This window comes from Hydra vulgaris, chromosome 09, assembly GCF_038396675.1.
Source record: "Hydra vulgaris chromosome 09, alternate assembly HydraT2T_AEP".
NCBI classification, from domain to species: Eukaryota; Metazoa; Cnidaria; class Hydrozoa; order Anthoathecata; family Hydridae; genus Hydra; species Hydra vulgaris.
In genome coordinates, this window is record NC_088928.1 from 62,665,699 (window position 1) to 62,692,500 (window position 26,802).

Genomic DNA, 26,802 nt, shown 5'->3' on the forward strand with positions numbered 1-26,802 from the left:
ATTAACAGTTACTTAAGAATTTAAAATAATATTAAAACATTAGTAGATTTATCACAGAATAAAATAAAATTTAAAAATTTGAAATATCCATTAGTTTAGTTTTAAATTCTCTTAGGTTCTTACTCTGGCGAACAGCGAATGGGAGACTATTATACAAAATTACTCCTTGGTAAAAGAAACCTTTTTTCGTGGATTCAAGCTTTAGTTTAGGTATGGTCAGTGATATTTGATTGTTTCTTGTGTTTACTGACAAATTGCCTTAAAACTGTTAGAAAATATACATGAACCAAGTTCTTTCTTTAAGATCATAAAAACGCAAGTTACAGCTTTTTTTTCATTGACTTCTTTAAAATGCGGCAAATTTATATTAACGTTTCAAATTTTATTTGCATTTAATATTATTTGGTTTATTCTACTATATAAACGGTTGATTTGGTATAATTGGGTTGCATTGTGTTTTAAATTGATTAAACCACAGTAAGTAAAAATTGGCAAGATTATTGAGACATAAATTAATTTGGCAGCGTTTATTGTTAGCAGGTGTCGTGTTTTATTTAGTAAGCTAATACCCCCACTGATCTTATTACATTTAAAATTAAAATCATCATTAAGTGAAAGGGTTGGATCTGGATGGATTCCTAAATTTTTGTATGTTTTGGTATTGTTTATTTGAACTTCATTAATATGTAGATATAAGCACCGGCATTTAGATAATTTTCTTGCGGTTCCAAAAAGCATTGCTTCAGTTTTACCTTTTTGAAGGTTTAACAATAAACCATTTATTTCAAAACATTTTGATATTCCATTTAAGTCTTCAAGTAGTTTTTCCTCTATTAATTGAATGTCATTATCAGCTACGAAAATAACCGTGTCATCAGCATACTTGATAATCGAGCTATGTTTTAAAACGTCTGATACATCATTAAATTCAATCAAAAGTAACAAAGGTCCAAGAATTAAACCTTGTGATTTCATGAGACTCAGACACTTTCCCATCATACGCGACATACTGGGTTCTGTTAAATAGATGCCAACAAGGAAGCTTTGCCCCATGGAACAGTTTGTCTTAGTAGACCTTAAGGAATAGGAGGCTACCTTACTTATTTTAGTATTTCCATGTTACTAATCATGGAGCCATCCATTATTTGTCACTTAGTTGCTTTTCTAACTGCTTTTTGACCCATTTTTGCGTTCTTTAACTTTTTTCAAAATACTTAAAAAGGCTTTAAAATGATTAAATTTTTTTTTAATGAACATCTGTTCAAAACATCATTTAATTTAATTTTTTTATCCTTTCTCTTTTCCTAATTTTTTCCTTTTTTCACTTGGGCTTTACAGCTAGATCCCAGTCCTTTAATGCATATTTTTATATTTTTTAAACAAACATATAAATTATCAAAATTATCAAACAAATATATAAATTATTAAAATAATTATGAAAAATTGTCAATATCAATTAAAAATAAATTTACCATAGCAAAAAATGTAATGGCTTGTGGCCTTAGGTGACTAATGTGTGCATTCGATCAATTGAAACCAATTCTGTAGGTCTTACGTCTGGCTCTGACATGCTAGCCCATAAGCGCAAGGAGTGAGTGTGTTAAGCTTTCTATTCACCTGATTTGAAAGTGAACGAAAACATAACGAGACCATACAAGATGATCATATGGTACATACTAATACACTACACCATCTCACCTGTAGACATCAACAGTCTCTAAAATCAGTATATCAAATATTTGTTCTTTATCAAATACTTTTGTTTATAATCTTTTTTTGACTTTATCATTGTATATTTATTCAGATTTGTGTTATAATGTGTGAATGAGACCGCATATTTGTGAGATGCATAACAGCGCGAAAATTTTCTGCAAAAATACGTATTAGCATATTTTTATAACAAATGTATTCTTGGTTGGAATGTACTGAACTATACTACTAGATAAGTTTAGACATATCACGATCTCATGAGGTTTTTTGTTTCTATCTAGTTTTCTTGATCTGACGTCGCTAAGTTAGTTTGTTGTGGTTTGCACTATACAGTGTTCACTAACGTTCGTTTGGTCGTTTTGTCAACAATACTGTTTTTAAACATTACATTTTTAAGTGGTTATAAGCTATTAGTAAAAAATCGCATTTATTGTCTCATCTGTTTATTTTCTCACTATTCTCTGCCTACTGATTATATGTCTGTATTTTTTTATCTCTGGCTAATCATTTTTTAATTTACCTGAGTCTGTTTTGTGTGATAGCTATTTTTTTACTTATCAGGCAAGATTTATACTTCTCATACTATTGGAGTGACATCTTCTACCAAATTTTCTACTAACTACTTTTGTACTAACCACAATCTTAACTTAGTTTCGATTTTTATGAGTGGTATTTACTTATTATATTTATAAGACACATTTCAGCCATAAAAGAAACGGTAAGTTACTCATAATTATTAATTACTATTTTCTATTTGCTTTGTGATATTTCTATACATTAAAATTGTTTATTTTAATACATGCGCATACATGCATGTGTACACGTTTGTCTCTTTTAGTGTAAGTGTACATGATATTTATATGTATTTACATATTTGTTTATATTCACACCATGCGCATCCCTTACCACCCTCGAGATCTCTAAGAATGTTGGAGCTGTATTAAAAACTGGGATAGGGATTGGGATTTTTAGCTTTTGTAGTGTAGTCCTATTATATTGCAATATTGACTAGCATGACAGAGTGCAGGCGGTGAGATTTGTTGCAAGGACACGCCCCTGACGAGTGGCGTTAGTGTAGTTCCTGGGTTCTCCGAAACGCCATTGGTGATCGCAGTGCATTCCTGAGGAGGGGGATCACCATTTTCCACTACTTAATTCGGATTGGTTATCATGGCACCAACATTTTTTAACCTCTTACACCCACAAATTATTAGCGCTTTGTGAGCTTTATATTACGAATTTGTTACATTAACGACATTTATATACTTTTATCTCACACAGGTGTTGATCAGTTATTAATTTATTATCTAGAGTTTAGACCATAAATAGTAGCACACTTATTAGCCTATTTTTTCTTTTTATATTGCCCGTACTATCATTTTTTATCATTTTACTTAATATTTTGTTATCTACTTATTTTATTTTATTGTTTTTGTATAGTGCGATAATTTTAGCCATGGTTGCCGTGAATAAACCAGCGGATCTATATTGACTTGTTTACTCATAGACCATTGTTGTATCATTTGTTTAGGATGACTAGAGCGTGAGTTATTGTTCACCCTATCTCTGAGTCCTAAAATTTTATTTCTACTACAAAATAGTCTTTACATTCATTTATGATTCTCAACCAATGACATCATCTACAATCTGTTTTCACATCTCCCAGGTCTACGTAACTGGACGGCTCCGTTTGTCACTTTTTTCGATCTTTGTGTCGCATAAACAAACATATAAATTATCAATATTATCAAACAAATATATAAATTACTAAAATAATTATAAAAAATTGTCAATATCAATTAAAAATAAATAAATTTAAAATTCTTATTTTCTTTCCAGATATAATTTTATGCAAATTTTCTTTGAAATGTTCTATTGAAATAATGCAATTATCCAATTAAAATGAAAACATTTATTGAAAATAAATCCTATAATAGTGTTGCGAAGGTAAAATTTACCAGAAAATTTTGAAACTTTACCGCCTGATAAATTTTGGAATTTTTTAACTTATTTTTATAATTCTTAAAAAAATTTTATTTTTAAGGAAAATTTGCCCTCTTCAAATTAAAATTTACCGGTAAATTTTACCAGTAAATTTTGAATCGAATTTTACCAGAAAATTTACATCACTACCCTATAATGACAACCCAATTATTTTATGTATTATCAACATAATTTTAAAAATGATTACTTACAGCGTTTCAACTTTATCCAAACCCTGAAGTACACCATTATCAATAGATTTTATATAATTTGTGAACAAGTACCTATAATGATTTTAAAAGGTTTGAATGTTAAGTCAGTATTTGCAATATATATTTGTAATATTTATTAATATTATCCATGTAAAATTTTTCTATTTAAAATATTTATATATATTTCTTTTTTAATTAAATTTCTATTCTACTTTTATTAACTTTTTTTAAATTTGTTATTTATTATTTTTTTTATTTTCCATTTGGGCAATTCCATGTGAAAACATCCAACTTTTTTTATGCAACTCTAAGTTTCAGATTTTGCTAATTTTTACACCACTCAAAGATTTTTATAAGTTATCAATATTCCCAAAGTTTTATCATCTAATTCCAAACGGTTTCAAAGATATGACTATTTAAACTTTGTCTTGAACCAATAAAAATCCGCCATTTTGAAAAATAGTTTTAGTCTTTGTTTTTGTTCTGTGTAGTTTGGAAAGCTGAAAATGTGTACACTTACGGATTATGAGGCAAGGAATCCAAAAAACAACTTAAAGTGCTTAAAAATAAACATAACACCTGTAATTTTGACCTTTATCGCAATTTTACTGGGGCAAGTTTAATTACAAAAATTAGAGATTTATAGATAAATAGAATCCTGAGTGAAAAAGTGGCGAGCATGATAAAGAGATGAAACCTTAGCAGATGCTAATTTTGCAACTGATTTGATATATGGTTTCCAAGAAAGATCGGAAGTAAGAGTTAATCCTAGAAGACGAAGGGTAGATGACTTATCGAGTACATTACTATTCATAAATGTAGGAAGATATAAATTGTTGCGATAACAATTATCTGAAAAATATTGAGCTTTATCTGAGTTAAACTTCACCAGCTACTGAGAGCCCCATGCTGTAGCAGAAGTGAGATCCTTTTCAAGCTCAAATGCCCCCTCAAAGCAATCAGAGTGTTGGCTTCTTATCAATGCAAGAATAAATGGTAGTATCATCAGTGAACAATGCCAACTTAGATATGAGAATTTCTGGGAGATTGTTCATGTAAATTAAAAAGAGTATAGGACCAAATATAGAACTGTGAGGAAACCCTGGAGTTACAGGATACGAAGAAGAGTGCTGTCCATCAAGAACAACTTTAATACTACGATTGGCAAGGAAGGATTCAATAACCTTAAAGATGTTATCTGATACACCATAAGAAGAGAGCTTATGGAAAAGACCAGCATGCCAAACTTTTATGTATATATATATATATGTATATATATACAATAAACGACCGGGGTTGATATTAGACCAGGGCCGAGTTTGATAAAATATAGCTGGGGCCAGGGCCTGGTTTGTGACCGGGGCTGCATAAACATTTATACATCCTAAAGTACATTTTTTTAATTCAAAACTTATGTTTGATTTTGGTATATATATGCATTTATAAAAATCATTATGATCAACACAATCAACATCATAATGATCATCATCATGATCATCATCATAACCATCATCATCGTTATCATCATCATCATCAACGCCATCATCATTATCATCATCACCATCATCACCATCATTATCATCATCATCATCATCATCATCATCATCATCATCATCATCATCATCATCATCATCATTATAATCATCATCATCATCATCATCATTATTATCATCATCATTATTGTCATCATCATCATCATCATCATCATCATCATCATCATCATCATCATCATCATCATCATCAGCAGCAGCAGCAGCAGCAGGCTTTAGCCTCTCTCTTTTATGCTGTTTCTCTAATCATGGTCAACGCTCAAACGAGCTATCATCTCTATTACAATAAACCAAAACTCATTCTTGCTTGGCTTCTTATTCAACAAGTTGCACCCTTTTATTGTATCTGTCCCATTTATTAAATACTGGCATAAATATATGCCAGAATTCAATAAATAATAAATATAAGTATAAAATTATAATATATAAAGAATCATAAATTTATTTCTAGCCCTGGGGCTAGAAATAAATTTATGATTCTATTAATTATGATTAATTTATGGGGGAGATGAGAAAGGAAGGAGGGGGAAGGTCATTTTAACAGACAGGTGAGTGGGAATTTTTTTTTCTTTCTGTAAATTTATTTTTTTATTACAAGTAAAATTTAATAAACAGGGGGTCTTAACAAGCTCAGGGTGGGTGAGAAAACTTTACGAAAACATATTAAACATCAATCGTCTGTGTATAAAGCATTTAGGAGTACCACCTTTGTTTTTCTTTCATTTTTCATAATTCCTATTTTATAAGTAACAAATTTATGTAAACTTGACCATGTTTTTATTTCTGTTTAAGAAAAGATCACTCTCTGATTCATTGTAACAACTTTAACTAAACTATACAGGACAATATCTACAAAAAAAAAAAAAAAATCAAGCTACATAAGCATTTTTGTAATTATACTCGCCCCAGTAAAATTGCAATAAAGGTCAAAATTACAGGTGTTAAGTTTATTTTTAAATGTTTTAAGTTGTTTTATTGGATTCCTTTCCTTGAAATATGTAAGACTACACATTTTCAGCTTTTCATTGTACACAGAACAGAAACAAAGGCCAAAACTACTTTTCAAAATGGCAGATTTTTGTTGATTCAAGACAAATTTGAATATTCATATATTTGAAATCGTTTAGAATTGGATGATAAAATTTTAGGAATGTTCATAACATATTAAAATCTTTAATTGGTGTAAAAATCTGAAATATCTGAGTAAAAATATAAAACTATAATAGTAATAAAACTATAAAAAAAAAAAAAAGTAAAAATATAAAAATCTGAGCAAAATTTGAAGCTGGGTTGCGTACCCTTAGTGTTTTCACATGGAATTGCCCATTTATCAGTAATTGTCAAGGGCTTATCTTTATACAGATTTATGGACACATTTTTTATATAAATTTATAGACATTTTTGCGTAAATTTTTGCAGATCCAAATAATTGCAATAATTTTTGCAAATCCAAATAGAAAATAAAATAAATTTTCTAGTTTATTCTCCAAAAAATAAAAAATGTAAAAAAATAAAGTAACTATTACAGACGGCGCAGATTTTTTAAACTTGAAAACGTTCCATTTTCAAAAGAAGTTAATCGGTTTGAATGAAGAGATCTAAAAATAAATTTTAAAAATATAAGAAACAATACTTTAAATTAGATAGTAAAAATCAAATAAAGTAAAAATAAAAAAACTGAAAAGAAAAGAACTTAGTTTTTTGTGTTGTACTTTTTTTAATTAAAAAAACTTACAATTCAGTAAGCTTTTGCAACCCATTGAAAGCATCTTTATGAATCTTTGATATAAAATTTTTGTATAAAAATCTAAAACCATAAAAATCTAAAACCATAAGGTTCAACTAAGAATAATAGCAAAAAAAGGATTTAAAAAATTAAATATTTATATAAATATAAAATAAACAGAAAATAACAAAAAGCTTACTAAACCTAAATGGTATTGGTTATAAATTAAATTTTACTTTTTTTTGTCATCAATATTGTTCAAATTTTATCAATGTAGTAAATTTTTATTGGTAATTCTCAATTAAAAGCAATAAACTAATAAATAGTCTAGTACAAATAATTAATAAATTATCATGACAATCAAACACTAAAATAAATTATCATGATAACCAAACACTAAAACAAATTATCATGATAATCAAACACCAAAATAAATTGTCATGATACCGTGATTACCAGATAAAATAAACAAAAAAATAACTTACAATTCTCGTAAGTGTTTGTACTTTGTAAAACTATTGGCTGGCAATTCAGTAATAAAATTTTCATTTAGTACTCTAAAAATTTCATACTATTTAATTAAATATATAACATCAAAGAAAACTATTGTCATAATATAAAGTAAAATAAAGCAAATAGAAAAAACTGTAAAAACAAAATAGTTCTAATAATGATGTGCGACAATGAAATGCAGGTAAGTTAAATATATTTAAATTGCTATAAAAATTATTTTATGTTTCACTGGAAATACAATTTAATGTTATAACTATAAATTAATGTTTTAACCAATTAAAATAAAAACAAACAGTAACATATAAAAACATATGTAAATAACTGCTAAGAAAAATAAACAAAAAACTCAAAAAAACAAAGCAAAAAAATCAGCTTTACACTTAATAAAAGTCTTTTTATTCATATCATGATTTATTGGCATCTTTACCATTTTTGAAGTTGGGAATTGGTTGTACCTTTTTGATCAGATGACAATTTCAAGTTTACTCAGAAAAAGTATGCAACAAATTAAGCAAGTAAAATAATAAAGATTTTAGTAAATAATGGGGAGTGGGTAAATCTAAATTTGATTTACATTTACATTTTATCTTAAATATAAACTATTTGAAAGAAGTTTCTTTAAAAAAATCTTTGTTGATATTTTGCACAATGACAATCAAATAAAAACCAAACAATATAACTGCATATGAGCCCATAAGAGTAAAAGTGGACCAAGTCCATATTTCTATATTGTTAGAAATAAGCGTTCTTAGTGCTTGCATATATTATAAATCAGCCATATGTAATATTATTGATGTCTAGTATCATTTTAAATCTTTTTTCTTAGACAAATTTGTGAAATGCACAAATAAATTTTTGAATAATTATTAATAATATAATAATAGTTATGGACTTGGTCCATTTTTTCTCTAAACATAATCAACAAATCGCTAAATCATTTTAGTGTAAAATCATGAAAAAATTTCATATTATTCGTTTACAAATTTGTGAAATGCACAAATAAATTTTTGAATAATTATTAATAATATAATAATAGTTATGGACTTGGTCCATTTTTCTCTAAACATAATCAACAAATCGCTAAATCATTTTAGTGTAAAATCATGAAAAAATTTCATATTATTCGTTTACAAATTTGTGAAATGCACAAATAAATTTTTGAATAATTATTAATAATATAATAATAGTTATGGACTTGGTCCATTTTTTCTCTAAACATAATCAACAAATCGCTAAATCATTTTAGTGTAAAATCATGAAAAAATTTCATATTATTCGTTTACAAAAGCAATTCAAATTAAGACAAGTAGTACAAATTCATACTATGTTGTAAAAAAACACAATTACTATTTACTAATTATCGGCAAAAATAGTCCTCATTATTACAAACAGTACAATAAAAACCACACGAATTTACTGATCATCATCGCCGCTGTCATCGAGCAGTTCATCTTCTAGTACATCCTTGTTGTGACCGCTGTGTTCCAACTTTTGATAGAAGTCATGATAGATGGGAGGAATATACTTTAACAGTTTCATTAGATCTGAGTATTTTTCTTTGCTCAGTTTTGTTGCTCCACAGTACAGTGGAGCCAAACTCACTTCACTAAGATTCGTTTGACGCCCGCGTTTCGCTAGCGAAATGAAACTGAATGATGCGTCATCATCTAAAGAGTATTTAAAGAACAGTTTGTATGGCTCGTTCTTTCTAAGTTGCAGCCATTGCATATCCAGCCAGTTGACCTTCTGATCACTCTCATCCACTTTCCGATTTGTAATTAATTTCAATAAGAGCTCCACACTCTTGAAATTATCAGTGCTTAATCTTGCAACACTGAAGCGCTTCTTCATAGAGCAGTTCTCGATCAATTTGTACCACTGTTCTGGCACGAAGATCTCTGTGGATTTTGGTTTTGCTCTCTCAATTATTCCGAAATCTGCATCGTTAGGCAAATAAGAATGCCCAGAGACCATAAACTTATGATTCTCCAATTCAATACTCGTCATCTGCGTCTAATGCATCCATAACAGTGCAATTTTTATATTTCGATTTTGGCCGCCGCACGAGTCGCTGAATGCTGTAATAGACGTAATATCCCTATTTGCCAGATTTTGACAATATGCCAATAAGCAAGAACCGATCTCACCTGCACCTTGTGAGGCTGTTCCATCATGCCATACATTCATCACTGCATTGTCATTTTTAAGGTCATGAATGCCTAGATTATACACTGATAATTGCCGGCAATAATAAACTTCATTGGTTTTAAGGCAAGGCAATGACATGACCTTTTGCAGGTCAAAACAAAAAGATGCATGTTTATTGTCTTCATTTTCCTTTTCTAGTTTTAAGGATTGACGCGCCTTCTCTGCTTTGCGCAAATGAATCTCATGCGCTGCTTTTAGTTGAGATTTTTTGTGTTCAGTTTTTTCTATTTCAATGTCTGTTTTAAAAATGTCACATTTCTTGCACGTATCTTTTAGTGGCTGATGGAACGTCAAGTTAAATTCATGATTAAAAATGTCCCGAAATTTCCACTCTTTTTGGGGTTCGACTGAATCCTGTATGCATTTTTCTCTATACATGTCGTACATAGTGGATACCGTCAAATGAACAGGTAGAAAGCGGCGAGATGCACTGTGACTTCTAGTATAGTGACTTTCGTATGTGGGAAACATGCGAATATGATCTTTAATGCGAGTGATGTGTTCCTCATGAATGCGTTGTGTCTTGTGATCATATTTTCCTCGTCCATCTTTGCCTGACACACCACCATTCTCCCGTTGGTTGACTAACGCACGATTTAGTCGACCGCTGCTAATGTCAAATATCGCCAAGAAGTATGGTTTGCAAACAGTAACGGGCTTATTATCTGCAAACACAGAGTATACTCTTGCAAAATCCTTTGCATGTTTTTTTTCATTTTTCGTAATTTTGTTTTTTCTTACTCTTGGTCATCTACGTTCTACTGTTGATTGTTTCACGCAGCCAGCAAGAAACAGATTTTGTGCATCAAAATCTCCCAATTTCCAGAAATTTTCAAACAGAGTTTTAGTCTGCTCTAAAGTCAAATTTTCAGCACACTTGTTTTTGCAACTGTGATTTATTAAATAATGTTCGTTTAATTTCTTAGCTTTTTGTAACGTTCCGCCATGCTTTACATATTCGCTACCTGTATTTCGTAAGCGCTTAATCACATTTTTCTTCCAGTTCGTTACACAACGTTTTCGTTTTCGAGGGCGTTGATCGGTTACAATCGGAGATTCAGATGTTACAATCGGAGATTCAGTTGTTACAATCGGAGATTCAGTTGTTACAATCGGAGATTCAACTGCTACAACCGGTGAATTATCAGCTACAATCGGTGATTCAGCTGCTAATGTAGAACATTCTGTCTGTATATCTGCTGCTAAGTTAGGATCTGCAATTGTTGTATCTGTAGCTAGAGATCTCTGAACCTTCTTGCACTTTATCAATGCCAGTGACACCATGTGTGCGGCTCGTGAATGCATGTTTACACTATTCTACAATAAATATTTTTTAAATATTACATACATTCAGAATATTATTAGAAAGAATAATGTACATGTACACAACATGCATGCAAGTGCTCCCCTAGCTAGATGTTATTAAAGCCACAAAATAGACCTTTCTAAAGAGGCTGTAACTTTGGTAGTGACAGACCATTATATCTACTGTCTAACAAATCAATATTTATATTCCTGCTTAGAGCAATTGAATAAATCTTATATTATCGCTCACCAAACTATTTCAGTTTTGTCACTTTATAAAGTGTGAAAGTGCTGTATACTTCACTATATTAATATAAAACCATAATCAGATATTCATTTAAAGCAACTTACCTGTACAAATGTTATTCTTGTTCTAATATAATAATAATAATTCTAAGAAAATGTGTAGTTTATGTAGTCTTGAATCTTGATTTCTTACATTAAAGCACTATCAATGGACTTGGTCCACTATTACTCTCTATACCTGGTGATTTATTGTTAGAGTAAAAATGTGCTGCCCTCTGTTGAATAAGAAATAAATGTGTTATGGACTAGGTCCATTTGTGCTCTAAATATATAGCAAATTTTTAGCAGTTTTACATACATAAGGGTCATTTGAAAAAAATTGGACTTGGTTCACTTTTACTCTCATAGGCTCATATATAAAAAATTTATTCTATTAAATAATCAGTTTGTCCAATAATATTATCTATTGGGACAACTGAATAAGCGCAAATTTCATAAGTGCAAACTGGCATAAGTGCACCAAAATAATTTGTGAACATTGGCATAAGTGCAAACTAGCATAAGTGCGAACCAGTTGAAAAACTGGCACAAGTGCAAACTGGTATAATATAATTGCAAAAGACTGGCAATTGTGCCAGTCTTTGCAAATGCTTTGCACTTACGCCGGTTTGCACTTATGACAGTTTGCATTTATGTTAATGTTTGCAAATTCTTTTGGTGCACTTATGCCAGTTCGTACTTATGCAGATTTGCACTTATGTCAGTTTTTACAACGCTTAGCACTTATGCCAGTTCGCACTTATGAAATTCGCGCTTATTTAGCCTACCGTATCTATCTACTGTAAGTCCCAGTGATTACAGACATAGCAAAAAGTGTTTTTTAGCATTAATCAAATGCTATTTAAATTAAGATATCCAAACAATATAAAATCATTTGCACAGTAAAGTATAGAAAAGACACAAAACTCTCTAAAGAAATATGGGCCTAAAAAACAAAAACATATAGTCCATTATAAAATGGAAAAGTATTTAACGTTTTGCACCCTACAACTAAAATGTGCCACTATTGTATCTACAAAAAGTGTGATCATATCACATTTTATTAGTGGTAAAAAAAAAATTAAAAAAACAAAATCGCATTTAAGTGTCGACAAAAAAATTATCTTTAATAGACACAGAAGACTAGTAAAATACAATTTTTTGCTTCTTGTTTTATTTTTTACTTAGATTTGTTTATCACACCTGAACTCATTCTACAGTAACTTCATGTTTTAGTAACAGTTTGTTTACGCTTTTTGTTTGTATTTATGGCCGATAATTGACTTTTGGCAGTTAGGTGGGTATTCAGCAATGCCAACCTAACTGCCGCTTGAAAGTGTTTAAGGTTGAAAAAAAATCCTTTGTATCTTATAACCTTTATATCTAATTTTTTTTAATATATGTACCTGATGTCATCCTCTAAAAGATTAAGATCGCAAAATTATTGCAAACCTCATTTTTCCTAATTCCATGAGCTGTATATATATAAAATAATAATAATATATACATTCCACGTCAAATGGAACCACCCATCCGACATCACCGACTCGAATTTTAATGAAAATTGGCTTACATGTTGGGCATATGGACAGAAGAAAAACACGTAAATTTTTTTGACTTAGGTCAATTATTTCCTGAGATATGACCTTTCAAAGTTTTGACCTTTTCACTTGACCTTGGTTATTTAAAATGCCATATCTTTTTTGCTACTATACTTAGGAAGTTAATTTTGGTGGCAAACAGAAGCTCTTGCACAGACGAACAACTTTGTGTCTATACAAAAAAGTGATAATTTCAATAGAAAAAAAGTTATTGGTCATTTGACCTTTGACCCTGGTTGATGGCAAAGGTCAAAGGTCATAACTTTTTTTTACACATTGCTTTTTCTATTGTGGATGTCCCATGAAAAAATCTTTTTGGGATTCCCATAAACAGCTTTGGGATTAATATTAAAGTATAAGTAGGTTCTAAAAATTTAATATTTATCAGCCTCACAAATGCGGTATATTGAGGTCATTTTCTGTAAATAACCTATTGTAGATATATATTATTATTTACTTTTTTCCTTTCATTTTTTAGGTTGTAATTTAGTTACTAGTCCTATATATACATACTAAGTCAGTATTAAATTATATGAGGCTTAAAGCTATATATATTTATATTAAAATAATCAATTCATTTCCATTGAACTAGTCATCAAAAGATAATTTAGGAAGAAGGTTTTACTAACTTTCAAGTAAAAGAGTTAAAGAAGAGACAACACTATTGTTATGGTTCTTTCCAACAACATGAGAAAAATCAATATAAAACCAATTATGTGGTACTTGCAGAAAAAGTATCACTGGCTTACCTTCCGAAATCGGATCATGTGATGATAAAAATTCTGCAAATTGTGATACAGAGTCAGATTCTCAAGACAGTTTCAGATCTTAAGATATTTGCAATGACAAGGGAGATAAAAATTATCAGTGCCAGGAAGAAGAAATTCAATTTTAATTAAATCCTTGTCGTTATTTGGTGAGTCACCCTTGGATAAACGCAAGTAACAAACTCTTAAAAGTTATATTCCGGAGAAAAAGAAAAAGCTTGAAAAACTTGTAAAAAGGAAGTTAGACCTTTTATCACCTAATTCAGATGCTATTGTCATTGATACTTCAGAGGATGATGAATACAAGCAACTAAAAAAAAGATTCCAATGCATGTGCTGATGACATTGTTAAAGTGCTCCAGGATAACTATAAATCAACACAAAGTAAGAGTAAAAAGATAATGATTTTGACATTATTTGTTGCTCAATGGAGTAATCGAAAAGTGATGAGAGAATTCATTTGTTCGCATCAACTTGTATCTCAAGCAAAATAAGTTTTAATAACCAAAGGTGTTTTATTAATCCCTAACCCAAAAAAAGGGAAATCACTACCTGTACATGTGATATATGGTAAAAAAGTTTTAGTATTTCTGACACTGTTAGCCGTGTAATGCGTAGAAAAAAAGATTTTTCTATCTGTTATGGAAAATTGGGAAAGAAAACATATTCAAAAAAGATTAGTTTTAAGTAATTTGAAGGATATTTATCAATTATTTTCAGAAAAGTATCCAAATATCAGAATCGGGTTTTCAAAGTTTGCAGAGCTACGTCCAAAAGAATGTGTCTTTGCAGGAGCAAGTGGTACTCACTGTGTACTCAAAATGTTATGCTCATGATAGTCGGATCTCATAAGGATGATTTACAACTAGTAGATGAACTAGAAACCCCTATTAAGAACAACAAACATGCTTTGTTGTTCTTAATAGGGGTCTAAAATCGAATGCAATCTTTTCTTGCCAGCATGTCCTCTAGACAAGAGTAAAAATTACCCTGGAGTTGCTATGCTAAAGGAATGGCTGTTGCAATGCTTTGAAATTAAAGGAGTTGAAGAAATTGAGTATAAACAGTGGACTGCAACAAATAGGTCCCAGCTTCAAACCTTTATACAGTCCACAGATGAATTTATTGAAAGATTTTCAGGGAACTGAAAACACTTACTATACATGATTTTATTGCTCAAGAGCAAAATATTTAGACTGAAAGAAAAACAATTTATCTGATAAAGAATTTCTGGTAATTGGTGATTTTTCAGAAAATTATATATTTATCATACAAGGTACAGCATAGGGATATCACTGGACAAATAGTCAAGCAACTTTACACTCTTGTTTTTTATTATAAATATGAAGGAAACTTATGTGCTGCTTTTGGAATCTAATACTCATGACACAATTGCAGTTCATCTTTCTCAGTGTAACCTAATTATTTTTTAAAAAATGAAATTTGAAGTATCAAAAATAACATATATTAGTGATGGCTGTGCAGCGCAATACAAAAACTTAAGAATTTAATAAATCTGTGCTATCACAAAGAGGACTTTGGTATTCCAGCCGAATGGCATTTCTTTGCCACAAGTCATGGTAAGGGCCCTTGTGATGGAGTTGGAGGAACTGTTAAATGTGAAGCGGCAAAAGGAAGCTTACAACGCCCATATCATGACCAAATAATGACCACTTATTAATTATATACATTTGCTAAAGAAAATATTCATGGAATTTCCTTTGAATGCCTCACTGCAAATAATTGGCAAACTGAATCCACAATATTGAAGGGAAGATTTTCGAATGCTAAAACAATTTCTGGTACCCAAAAACTTCATTATCCACAAATGAACTTCAAGTACAAGATTATAGTTCCAGTTGTGTCTAGAATTGAAAAAATTACGTCACAGAATTTTAGGCAGCTCAACTTCAGTTCACTTACTTACATGGTTGTAGAGTGTGATGAACATTGGTGGATAGGTTGTGTGTTAGAGAGCAATCCAAAAAAAAGGGAAGTAACCATGAACTTCCTTCACCCTCATGGTCCAGAACATTTTTTCTCCTTCAGAGATTCTCCAGATATTTTTACCGTTGATTTGAATCATCTTTTGCTAGCAGTCAAACCCAAAACTACAACTGTCGGTCATACTTCATTACTTCTAAGGAGTCTGAAGGAGCAACCAAAGCACTTAACTTGCATCATGGTTAACTATTATAGCTTTTTTAATTTATTATTAGCAAATATGTATTGCAAAGGTAATGGTGTAAATTTTATACTGCATTCAGTACTGTACAGTTAAAACTGCTCAATAAGGCATTTTTGTTACTTTTCAACAGTATATATATATATAGGCCAAGTATCATCAAATTATAGTATATTTGGTATATGGTAGCTAATATATAACCTAGGGCCTATGTTCAATATATTACCTTAAAATACTGTATAATTGTAAGGTATTTAAATATTAAATTTAAATACCTTACAATTAAATACAAAAGAGAACCTACTTATACTTTAATATTATTCCCAAAGCTATTTATGGGAATCCCAAAAAGATTTTTTCATGGGACATCCACAATAGAAAAAGCAATGTGTAAAAAAAAAATTAGATCTTTGACCTTCGCCATTGACCAAGGTCAAAGGTCAAATGACCAATAACTTTTTTCCTATTGAAATTATCACTTCTTTGTATAGACACAAAGTTGTTCGTCTGTGCAAGAGCTTCTGTTTGCCACCAAAATCAACTTCGGAAGTACAATAGCAAAAAAGTTATGACATTTTAAATAACCAAGGTCAAGTGAAAAGGTCAAAACTTTGAAAGGTCATATCTCAGGAAATAATTGAACTAAGTCAAAAAAATTTACGTGTTTTTCTTCTGTCCATATGCCCAACATGTGAGCCAATTTTCATCAAAATCCGAGGCTATGATGTCAGATTTGACCAAAAAGTGGTTCCACTTGACATGGAATGCCTCATATGCATATGCGGTAGTGGTGTTGTGGTAGAGCACTTGCCTTATAAGCGAAAAGATTCGAGTTTGATTTCCTCCATGTCCCTGGTAGTACTGCGTTCAACTTGTTTCTCTGCACACTCTACCTTGTTTGTCAATGTTTGCGTTTCAGAGTTATAGAATTGAGAGAAGGCTGTAACCACAACAAAAGTAGCCTCCTTGACTGTAGTTGCCTTGAGGAGGTAAATTGAAATAATATATATGTGTATACATATATATATATATATATATATATATATATATATATATATATATATATATATATATATATATATATATATATATATATATATATTTTATATATATATATATATATACACACACATATACACACACGGGCCTATTCCCGGCCATATTTGAGCACTGCTCAAATTCAAAATTGAAGACCTTCTTTTTTTACAACATATTTTTTTTTTTTTCTCGCAAAAAAATGCTTACATTCAACAGTATTTTAGGCAAATTTTTTTGGCAAGGGGGGATACTGCCAGCCAAATTATTTTCCTAGAATAGCCCCTGATATATATATGTGTGTGTGCGTGTATATATATATATATATATATATATATATATATATATATATATATATATATATATATATATATATATATATATATATATATATATATATATATATATATATATATATATTATTAAAATACTTTAAATGAGAAAATACAACTTTATAATGGAACTTAAAGTTTCATGCCATTAGGCAATCATCAGCCATATTATTCAAATATAAAATAAAAACCGTTATAAAATATACAAATTTAGCGATGCAACGGCATCTGACGTCAAGTGTACGTGATCCTGTGATCGTGAAATTGTATTTTCTCATTTAAAATATTTTAATAATATTATTTGATCTATTTTTTTCAAGAGAGAGAGAGATATGAAGAGCAGTGGAAAATTATTAATTATCAATAAATACATTCTAAAAACATATCATATGTTAAGAACTTACAATGATGTGACATAAGGAGATATTCTTGATGGAACAACAGCAAGTCCTTGTTTTGAGCAATCCACAACAATAGTGGTAATACCTCTTATCCATGATGAATGACAAACACATTTATTTGGACAAGGATCAGCATAAACACAACAAAATAGAACTAGATATTGAGTAAGCCACATTAAATTTTATTTCAAAGAACTATTTATAAAATCTTCTAAGATCTCTTAATGTTTGCATTAAAAAAAAAAAAGAAAAAAAAAAGGAAAAAAAAAATTCAATAAATGTATAGAAAAGAAAAAACTACAGTTGAAAAATTAAATTATAAAACTCGTTAATATTATTGATTCTTTTATTCACACTAAATATATTTATAAACAACTGTCTGTTGATATTTTATGCAGTTACTATTTGAAGAAGTCCTTTAACTAGTTCTAGTTTTCTGGTAATGCTTTACTAGATATAGTCCGCTTTTAGGTTTATAAATTGTCCAATTCTTCTTTTAAATAGAAAAAAATTGTATCAACAAAATATGAAACACATTCGAATATCTGATGCAGATTTTTATGGTATTTATACAATTGCGATTTGCACAGCTATATCTTCTGTAGCTACACAGCATCTTCTTCTATGTCTTCATAAATAACTAGATTATCGGGTATACCAGTTTCTCCTTGATCTATTATGAGCTCTTCTTCAGCAAAACTTTCTGATGGTGAAGAGTCTCTTTTAGAATTTGATTTTGCATGAGTTAAGATATGACTTTTTAGGTTGGTTGATTGTGCGAAACATTTATTACATGAGTCAAAAGGACATACATAAGGCCTGTCACCTGTATGTATACGAACATGTGTTCGGAGATTAAAGTCAAGACTAAATCTTTTACCACAACCCTCAAATGTACACTAAAGAAAAAGATATATAAATGAATACATACAAAAAAAACTCAATTATGCACACATATTTAAACAGACACACAAGGCTATGTTAAATTTTTCAATAAAATGAAATAAATCATTAATTAAAGTTTAAAGTGTATGTAAATATACATTAAATATATAAAAATTACAACAAATATATATACAAAATTACTGAGAAAAAAGTGCAATAATGTTTAAACACACCTACAATTTTTTTAATGCAATCATTGGAATGCATAAAATTTTCATTTTATGTATTCCAATTTTGTTTTTATAGGTAAAAGAACTTTTTGTTTTTAACAAATTAGTTCTTTTACCTATAAAAATATGGTATTTATGTTCAATCAGTTAAAATTGCTGAATTTTGAACCAAATTGTAGTTGAAATTTTTATTCGAAATAAAACAAGAATAGGGATTCATACGAAATATCCAAACACTAACAGGCTATTGAGCAATAAAAATACAAAAGACTTCAATAAAAATCTCTTAATAAATGAGTGTTACAAGTTTTTTTATCAAAGTGCGTTTAAACTTTAAAAAATTGAAATGAGTTAGTAGCTCTGTTAATTCTCTCATCACTCTCCACCTTCTTCATAATATCCTTACAATTTTTTTCTTCTCGAAATTAATAAACTATAGCCATAGTATAAATAAACATAAATATACAGAGTACATTTCATCAATATATCAGATAATCATTTCTTAAAAGTATTATATACTTTAAAAAAACAAGAGCATTTAAACTTTCTGTACAAGGTGTGCGTGTGTGTGTGTATATATATATCAAGCTATCCCGCGAAGCGTGTGCGGTTGCACGCCTTGTTCTTCTACGTTTAAAGTAATTTTTTAGACTAACTGATCAGGGCAGTTCACATCTTTTAACTTTTAAAGCATTTCAATAATTCACAGCAAAAAGCTTAACTTATCTACTAAGAAAAAAAAAACAATCCTAAAAAAAGGAAACAAAATTGTAACAAAATATCAAGTTTAATTTAATAAACTAGAACATTTAATAATTAAAAAAAGTAAATAAAAAACAAATTTTGTATTCTTTTTAGGGTTATTAAACATACTGATTGCTTTGTTTAAAAATTGTATTTAAAAACTAAAAAAAAAGTTTCAAATAGGCTCCTAAACATTGTTAAAAAAGTTCAGCAAATTGACAATGCAATAGCCCACAAGCTTTTGGGGCATCGTCAATAACAATAGTTTATCAGGAAATAAACTATCGGGTTTGAATAGACAATTTGGATAATCCTACAAAAGTGCAGACTATTTCAATGGGGGTATTGAAAACAACCAAATATTTTATATTTAAATATTAGTATTATTAAATTTTTTCTTTGTTTTACATGAAAAACTTGTTTAAAGAAAAAAAATCTTTTGAAAATATATAGCAATTAGTTGTACAATAAAAACAGTAAAGTTTAGCAAAAACATTTGAAAAACAAATTCAAAAATTGTCCATATTTCTAGTGAAAATTATAAAGTACTTCCTAAATATACTTATTGAAAAAAGTGGCAAAAAAATTGTATGTCAAAAAATATTTTTATTTTCATTACATTTTTATCTACTTTTTTCTTGTATCAACTTTGGTAGTGGAAAATAACAAACGCCCTAAAAATAAGAAAATAAAAACAGTAAAAGATTTTAAAAAATTTAGTTGTTGTCAAAAAAAATATACTATTTTTTTGACAACAACTTTCTTTTTTAATGTTTAATTTTTTATGGCTTTTTTTGGATTTTACTTAGATTTTCTATTTCATATAGTCCTCGTTTTCTTTCTTCGAGTATTGCTGTTTTATTCACTCTAGTTTCTTATAGATTTATTTTGCGGCAAATTTTTAAAACACTATAAAAGAAATGTGGTCAAGTTGTCTAAAAAATTACTTTGAGCGTGGACAAACAAGACATGTGACAGCATGCGCTTCGCAGGAAGGCTTTTATATATATATATATATATATATATATATATATATATATATATATATATATATATATATATATATATATATATATATATATATATATATATATATACATATATACATATATACATATATACATATATACATATATACAAATATATATATATAAATATATATATATATATATTATTATATATATATATATATATATATATATATATATATATTATATATATATATATATATATATATATTTATATATATATATATACTTATATATATATATTTTCGCCCTTATAGCTTGGGACACCCTAATATATAAATATATATATATATATATATATATATATATATATATATATATATATATATATATATATATATATATATATATATATATATATTAGGGTGTCCCAAGCTATAAGGGCAAAATTTTTTGTTTTCCAAATTATCAAAACACATACCCTCTATTTTTTTTTTCATTTGACTGTAACAACTTAAATATTAAATATCGTTGAGATTGGATAACGATAACCTGTGTCTACTTGACATCAAAGTTAAAGTTGAAAAGTTAGTATGGAGCTATAAGGACATTGTAGAGTTCAATATTTATATTCAGTAAAAAAAACATATTTATAACATTTATTATGTATTTATAGTAAAAGATACATTATTCATTACATGCTTTTTTTAAAGTTTGCTATTTTTATACAATCAGGATATACATTTCTGTAATCTTGTATGCAACGCAATAAAAAATTGCTTTTGCTTCTCTTCAACAGTGATTAAGCCATGAAAGTACATTAATTTAAGCACTTATTCTGCCTTATCGTTAACTGCTCTCAGTGTCAATAGCTTCTTTTTAGCTTGTTAGATCGAATGATTTGACCATAAAAAAGGGCTCTTTTTCTTAAAACAGTTATGAATTTTGAGTTGATTAATTAGGAACTTGCTTTTGACGGAGACGAAGTCATAAATGTTTTTATCTAAAAATAAAACAGAAGAAACGGTTATCAATCGTATAGTAAACTATATAAGAAAATTGAAATATAATTTACATATAAGACATACCAAAAAGCGGGCCACAAAGTTCTTCTTTGGATGCAATGTAACATTTATCGTGGGCTTTCTTTACTAAGTTAGCAACCATTTTTACTTTAGTTTCTTAATTATCATCATCAAATAAAGACAAAACAGACACTTCATCTGTCAAATACAATGAATGCTGGCAAAACTTCTGTAAAGCTGATTTTGATGAAAAGCTCAATTAATTCACGATAGTCATTTTTAGACAGTCTTCCTAAGTCAATTCAAATTGGTAGAATTCTAGCGGTATATCAATTTCTGAAACATTTTAACAATCTTTTCTGTACAAATTTGTATTTTTTGGCATCAACATTTTTCCAGTTTTCTTGGATCTTTTTAAACAACGGGATGCCTGGACTTGTAGTTACTTAGCTGATTTTCGCTTCCAACCCAAATTTTAATAATAGTTTGTAAACGTGATGACGGCAAGCAAAAATAAACATTTCTCTATCCAGTCTTTGTTCAAAAATCACACATACAACAGAGAATTTGCACTATTTCCTCAAGATTCCAGTTGATAATGGCATTCCAAACTGCCTGCACCTGTTTTTTTCATATAAGTTGTCCAATTTTGGAACAGCAAAAAGTTATTCGTTATCATCATTTGAAATAACTATCACAAGGCATTCTTCTTTAGATTTATATGAATCTTGAGCCGTGTGAACAGTTATTGTATCCTGGATATTGTTCTGAAAATTAACTTATATAGCTTTAGCCAGCTCTCTTTGAATTTCTGTAGAAATTCTAAGGATTGAGGACTTGTTTATAAAAAAATCATCTGTGCTATGCCCTAGCACGCCAATAGAAGCTTCGATTATAAATACAGAATGGCATCTTCTAGCCTTCATCTTCTAGGATTAACTCTTACTTCCAATCTTTCTTGGAAACCATATATCAAATCAGTTGCAAAATTAGAATCTGCCAAGGTTGCATCTCTTTATCGTGCTCGACACTCTCTTACTCCAGATTCTATTCTTTATCTCTATATTCACTAATTTTAAAATATGAGATGAAACTAAAATGTTTACTGCAGAATTTTGCAATATACATTAATGTTAATTTACAATTGTCAGTTTTTTCTTTTTACATCTTTTAGACAGGTAATAAAAATGTTTATTAAGTGAGAACAAAAGAAAAATGCAAACAAAGTACACAAATCAAATAACAAAAGAAACATTAATAATTAATAAACCAAACAATGTGAATATAAACAAATAAAATAACTACGAATTATTGCGCACTCTTTTGCAAAATGCGCATATTTTCGTTTTTTTGCATAAAATCATTTTCAATTTAAAGAACTATTAAGAAAAATCACGGATTCACATCACATCACGGATACACATCACATCACAGTTACACATCACATCACATCAATTTAAAAAAAAAGTATAGATTGTTATGAGCACATTAAAAAAAAAAAAAAAAATTAAAAATATTAAGATTTACTTTGTGCTCAAAGCCTTGCTACGAGGGTACTATTTGGGGCATGTTTAGGGGGGTTTTGATGCTTGAGCACAAGGTAAATCTAAATATTTTTGATTTTTTTTTTTTGTAATCGTATTTTTTTATATTTGCCCCAAATTTAGCTTGTTGTGTATTCGCGTTTTCAAAATTTTATTTTTTTGAACACCCCTAATCTATATATATATATATATATATACGCGCCCGTAAACGGTATTTTCAAACGTTCTAGGCACGATACACAACGCTCGCTCAGCTTATAACAAGCGTATAAAATAACGCTCGTCCAATAGGGATTATTTTTTTATTTTCATAAAATATTTTAAAAATACTAATATAAAATATAAAAAGCACTATGTCGTTCTCTTTTGCACTAACGTAATGAAAGAGCAGTTTGAAGTCGTTAATAGTCACTAATTTTAATTATGGAATGTGCATGTGGAAACACAATGTGAATACAAAAATGCGCAAATAAAATAAGAATAGAAATAGAAAACCACTATAAGAAAATTGAAACTGCAGAGTATTTTTAATCTTGTGAAAATGTCAAGTAAGATTTATTTGATTTATTGTTTGTAATATTCCACACATCGTTTATAATAAAAATAAATATTATTAATAGAGCAATTTTTAAAATTAGTTTTTGTTTATAGTATAGGTTTTTTTATTAACTATTATTTATTTTAACTCAAATTTAAAACGATTCTGTTGTTTAGAATGTTCGCAATCGCATTCAAAAAGGAAACAAAGTAATGACGTCGACATTTTTTAAATGGAAAGTTATTATTTCTAATTTATTATTATTTCAAATTATTCTTGTGTTATTTTTTTAAGATAAAAAAAACGTAATTTAAAAAAGAAATTTTAGAAAAAAATTAAATAATTAATTTGAATAAAAAATATCAAGAAATATAAAAACCATTAACCGTTAATTAAGTTTACAGCGTAACATTTTAAAAAATATATATCAAAACAACGAATCAAAACTAAGTCACTAAATTATACTTTAATACAAAATCAATAAGAAGTTGCGTTTTTGTTTGATATTATTTTTTTATAACATAAATAGTTAAAAATAAAATCGCGATCTGGCAATATACAAGAAGTTTGGAAGTATAAAAATCTACTTCATTGAAGTAGTTTCATTAGTGTGATACTAATTCAAACATTTTTTGACGAAAGAACTATGTAACAAATAAAAAAAGATATAAAAAAATAAAAAGCTTTTTATGAGCATCGCCTTCAGCAATTTTCATGATCGCGCTCGCCCACGTTATTTCGAGCGCACATAATCACGCTCGATGAAAACGTATTCTAATTTTACGAGCGCGATATAACACGCTTGACGATTTTCTTCATCACAAGCCCTGTATATATATGTTTATACATATGTGTATATATATATATATATACATATATATATTTATATATATATATATATATGTATGTATTTATATATATATATATACATATATATATATATACATATATATATATATAAATATATATATAAATATATATATATATATATATATATATATATATATATATATATATATATATATATATATATATATATATATATATATATATATATATATATATATATATATAATTTACTTATGTTACATAAAACAAGATTTTTAATGAAAAGTTTTTGAGTATTTTATCTCAGATAAAAGTCTCAGGTTTTTATGTATTTTGTCTCAGATAAAAGTAAGTCTAAAATCTCAAATACTATCTAATTCTGCCTTATTTTTATTACTTCTCCAAAAAAAAAGCAGTGTTATTTGCATAGAAATTTTCCTCTAATTTGAATCTTGAACCTAATGTCATACTCCTCCAGTCATTCCAGTTAAACAGATTAACCTATTGTTAGACATCACAAAAGTGTTCTGCAGAATCCTTGTTCTCCTGATGAATGAATTCGTCAATCCTTGCTAAATAACTATTAAAACTATTTTATATATTTTACGTCTAAAATATTTTTTAAATCCTTAAAAATTTTATCTTTTCTTTTTCAGTAACTTCCAACTCTAATAGTGGATGCTTGAAGCCTTGTTGGAAGTGAAAATGTTAATCAAAAAAAAAAGTGTTAATAAAAGGTTCCAATATTTAAAAACTTTAGAAAACACAGTTACTCTACTATCTAGTAATAGTTTCTGTATATAAAAGTTTTAATATTATTAAATCATTTCTTTCTAACTGCAGTATTAAAGTCATTCTTGAAGGCCTACACTCTTTTTTATTTCCAGTAACTTTAGGAGTACCGCAAGGTTCTATCTTTGCTTCTGTATTATTTCTTATCTAAAATAACAATCTTCCTAACTATTTCACATCTAAAGTGTCTCTAAACTTTATACTCATGTCTTCACAGACGAAGTCCAATAGCACATTGTAAATGTCGCTGGACCTGCTTTATTTGCCAAGCTTGAGAACTCTTTCATTGTTGAAAGGTTGCATTTATTTTTTTTCACAGTCGCTGCTCAAACAAGCTATCAGCTTTAGTCCAATCAAAACTCAACCAACAACTTTTTGAATCTTCAGTTAACCATTTCCTTTCTCTTTAACCCTATCTTTTGTTTTCTAGTACATCATAACTTAATAATGGCTGTTTGCAACTTCGTCAGACTTAAATTAGTTTAAAAATATATACTATTTTATAAATATCAAGAAATTTCTCTTAATACTAATAATTTTATTATTTCATAAATTTTTGCTGGGATTTAGATACCAGCATCATCAGTTTGTTAAATGTATTTACTTACCTTAAGCATAACTTTTATTGGTCAATTTTTAAATTAATGCCCTTTTTTTTAACGATTTCACCTAAAGTGCCTGTTTTTGGTTGATTAAAAGCAACATTTCAAGAAATTCTTAAAATGAACGCTTAAAAGCAGTTTCAAATAAAAATAAATAAGTTTTAAATAAAAGCTTATTCAAAATTAAAACTTTTATCAAAAATTAAAAAACTGTAAAACTGCTTTACAGTTTTACTTTTTACTTACAATAAAAATAACAAACAACAACAACAAAAATAACAACAACAACAAACAACCTGAAACGGTTTTTCACCAGTATGGACAAGCTGATGCCTTTTTAATTTTGAACTCTCTGTAAACGCCTAAAGGAAAATATAAAAAAAAGTCAAATATTTAAAAAAAGAATGTTTTTCCATGGATTTAAAGGCAGCCATTAAACCCAAGGTAATGGCAAGAATGAGTCAACACATTTTTTTAAGAAAGTATAAAAAAGTTTATATACAGATATGTAAATATACATGTAATAACAATATCTCATTTAAAATTTTATATACAGATATGTAAATATACATGTAACAATATCTCATTTAAAATCTTATATACAGATATGTAAATATACATGTAATAACAATATCTCATTTAAAATGAGGCAAATGTAAAAAATCCATTTGTATAGTGTAATGTACATATGTCTGTAGGTGTAAATATCTTTAGCATAAGTTGAGTTTGAGGGTGGTATATGTAACAATCGTGTAAAATGTATAATATAAGAACCGGTAAATTATTACCGTATAATAATTTACCAGTAAATTTTGAGTAGCAATGGGTAAATT

The 26,802-nt window shown here is 28.5% G+C and overlaps 2 protein-coding genes across 4 annotated transcripts in view; both read right to left on the minus strand.

The window, feature by feature from the left end:
- Window positions 1–18,059, minus strand: part of LOC105843426 (slit homolog 3 protein) — a 106,475-nt gene extending 88,416 nt beyond the window's left edge. For all 3 annotated transcript variants that reach the window (XM_065806289.1, XM_065806288.1, XM_065806290.1), the window contains exons 1-5: window positions 17,817–18,059; window positions 7,667–7,738; window positions 7,191–7,262; window positions 6,982–7,053; window positions 3,906–3,977 (exon numbers count right to left, since the gene is read on the minus strand). In XM_065806289.1, the coding sequence (XP_065662361.1) occupies window positions 3,906–3,977; window positions 6,982–7,053; window positions 7,191–7,262; window positions 7,667–7,738; window positions 17,817–17,989 (461 nt within the window). In that variant the 5' untranslated portion in view covers window positions 17,990–18,059. The remainder of the gene's footprint in view (window positions 1–3,905; window positions 3,978–6,981; window positions 7,054–7,190; window positions 7,263–7,666; window positions 7,739–17,816) is intronic.
- Window positions 18,060–18,141: 82 nt separating this feature from the next.
- LOC105850423 (transcriptional repressor protein YY1) overlaps window positions 18,142–26,802 on the minus strand; it is a 36,453-nt gene continuing 27,792 nt past the window's right edge. The window contains exons 5-6 of the mRNA XM_065806291.1: window positions 26,266–26,331; window positions 18,142–18,712 (exon numbers count right to left, since the gene is read on the minus strand). Of these exons, the coding sequence (XP_065662363.1) occupies window positions 18,419–18,712; window positions 26,266–26,331 (360 nt within the window). The 3' untranslated portion in view covers window positions 18,142–18,418. The remainder of the gene's footprint in view (window positions 18,713–26,265; window positions 26,332–26,802) is intronic.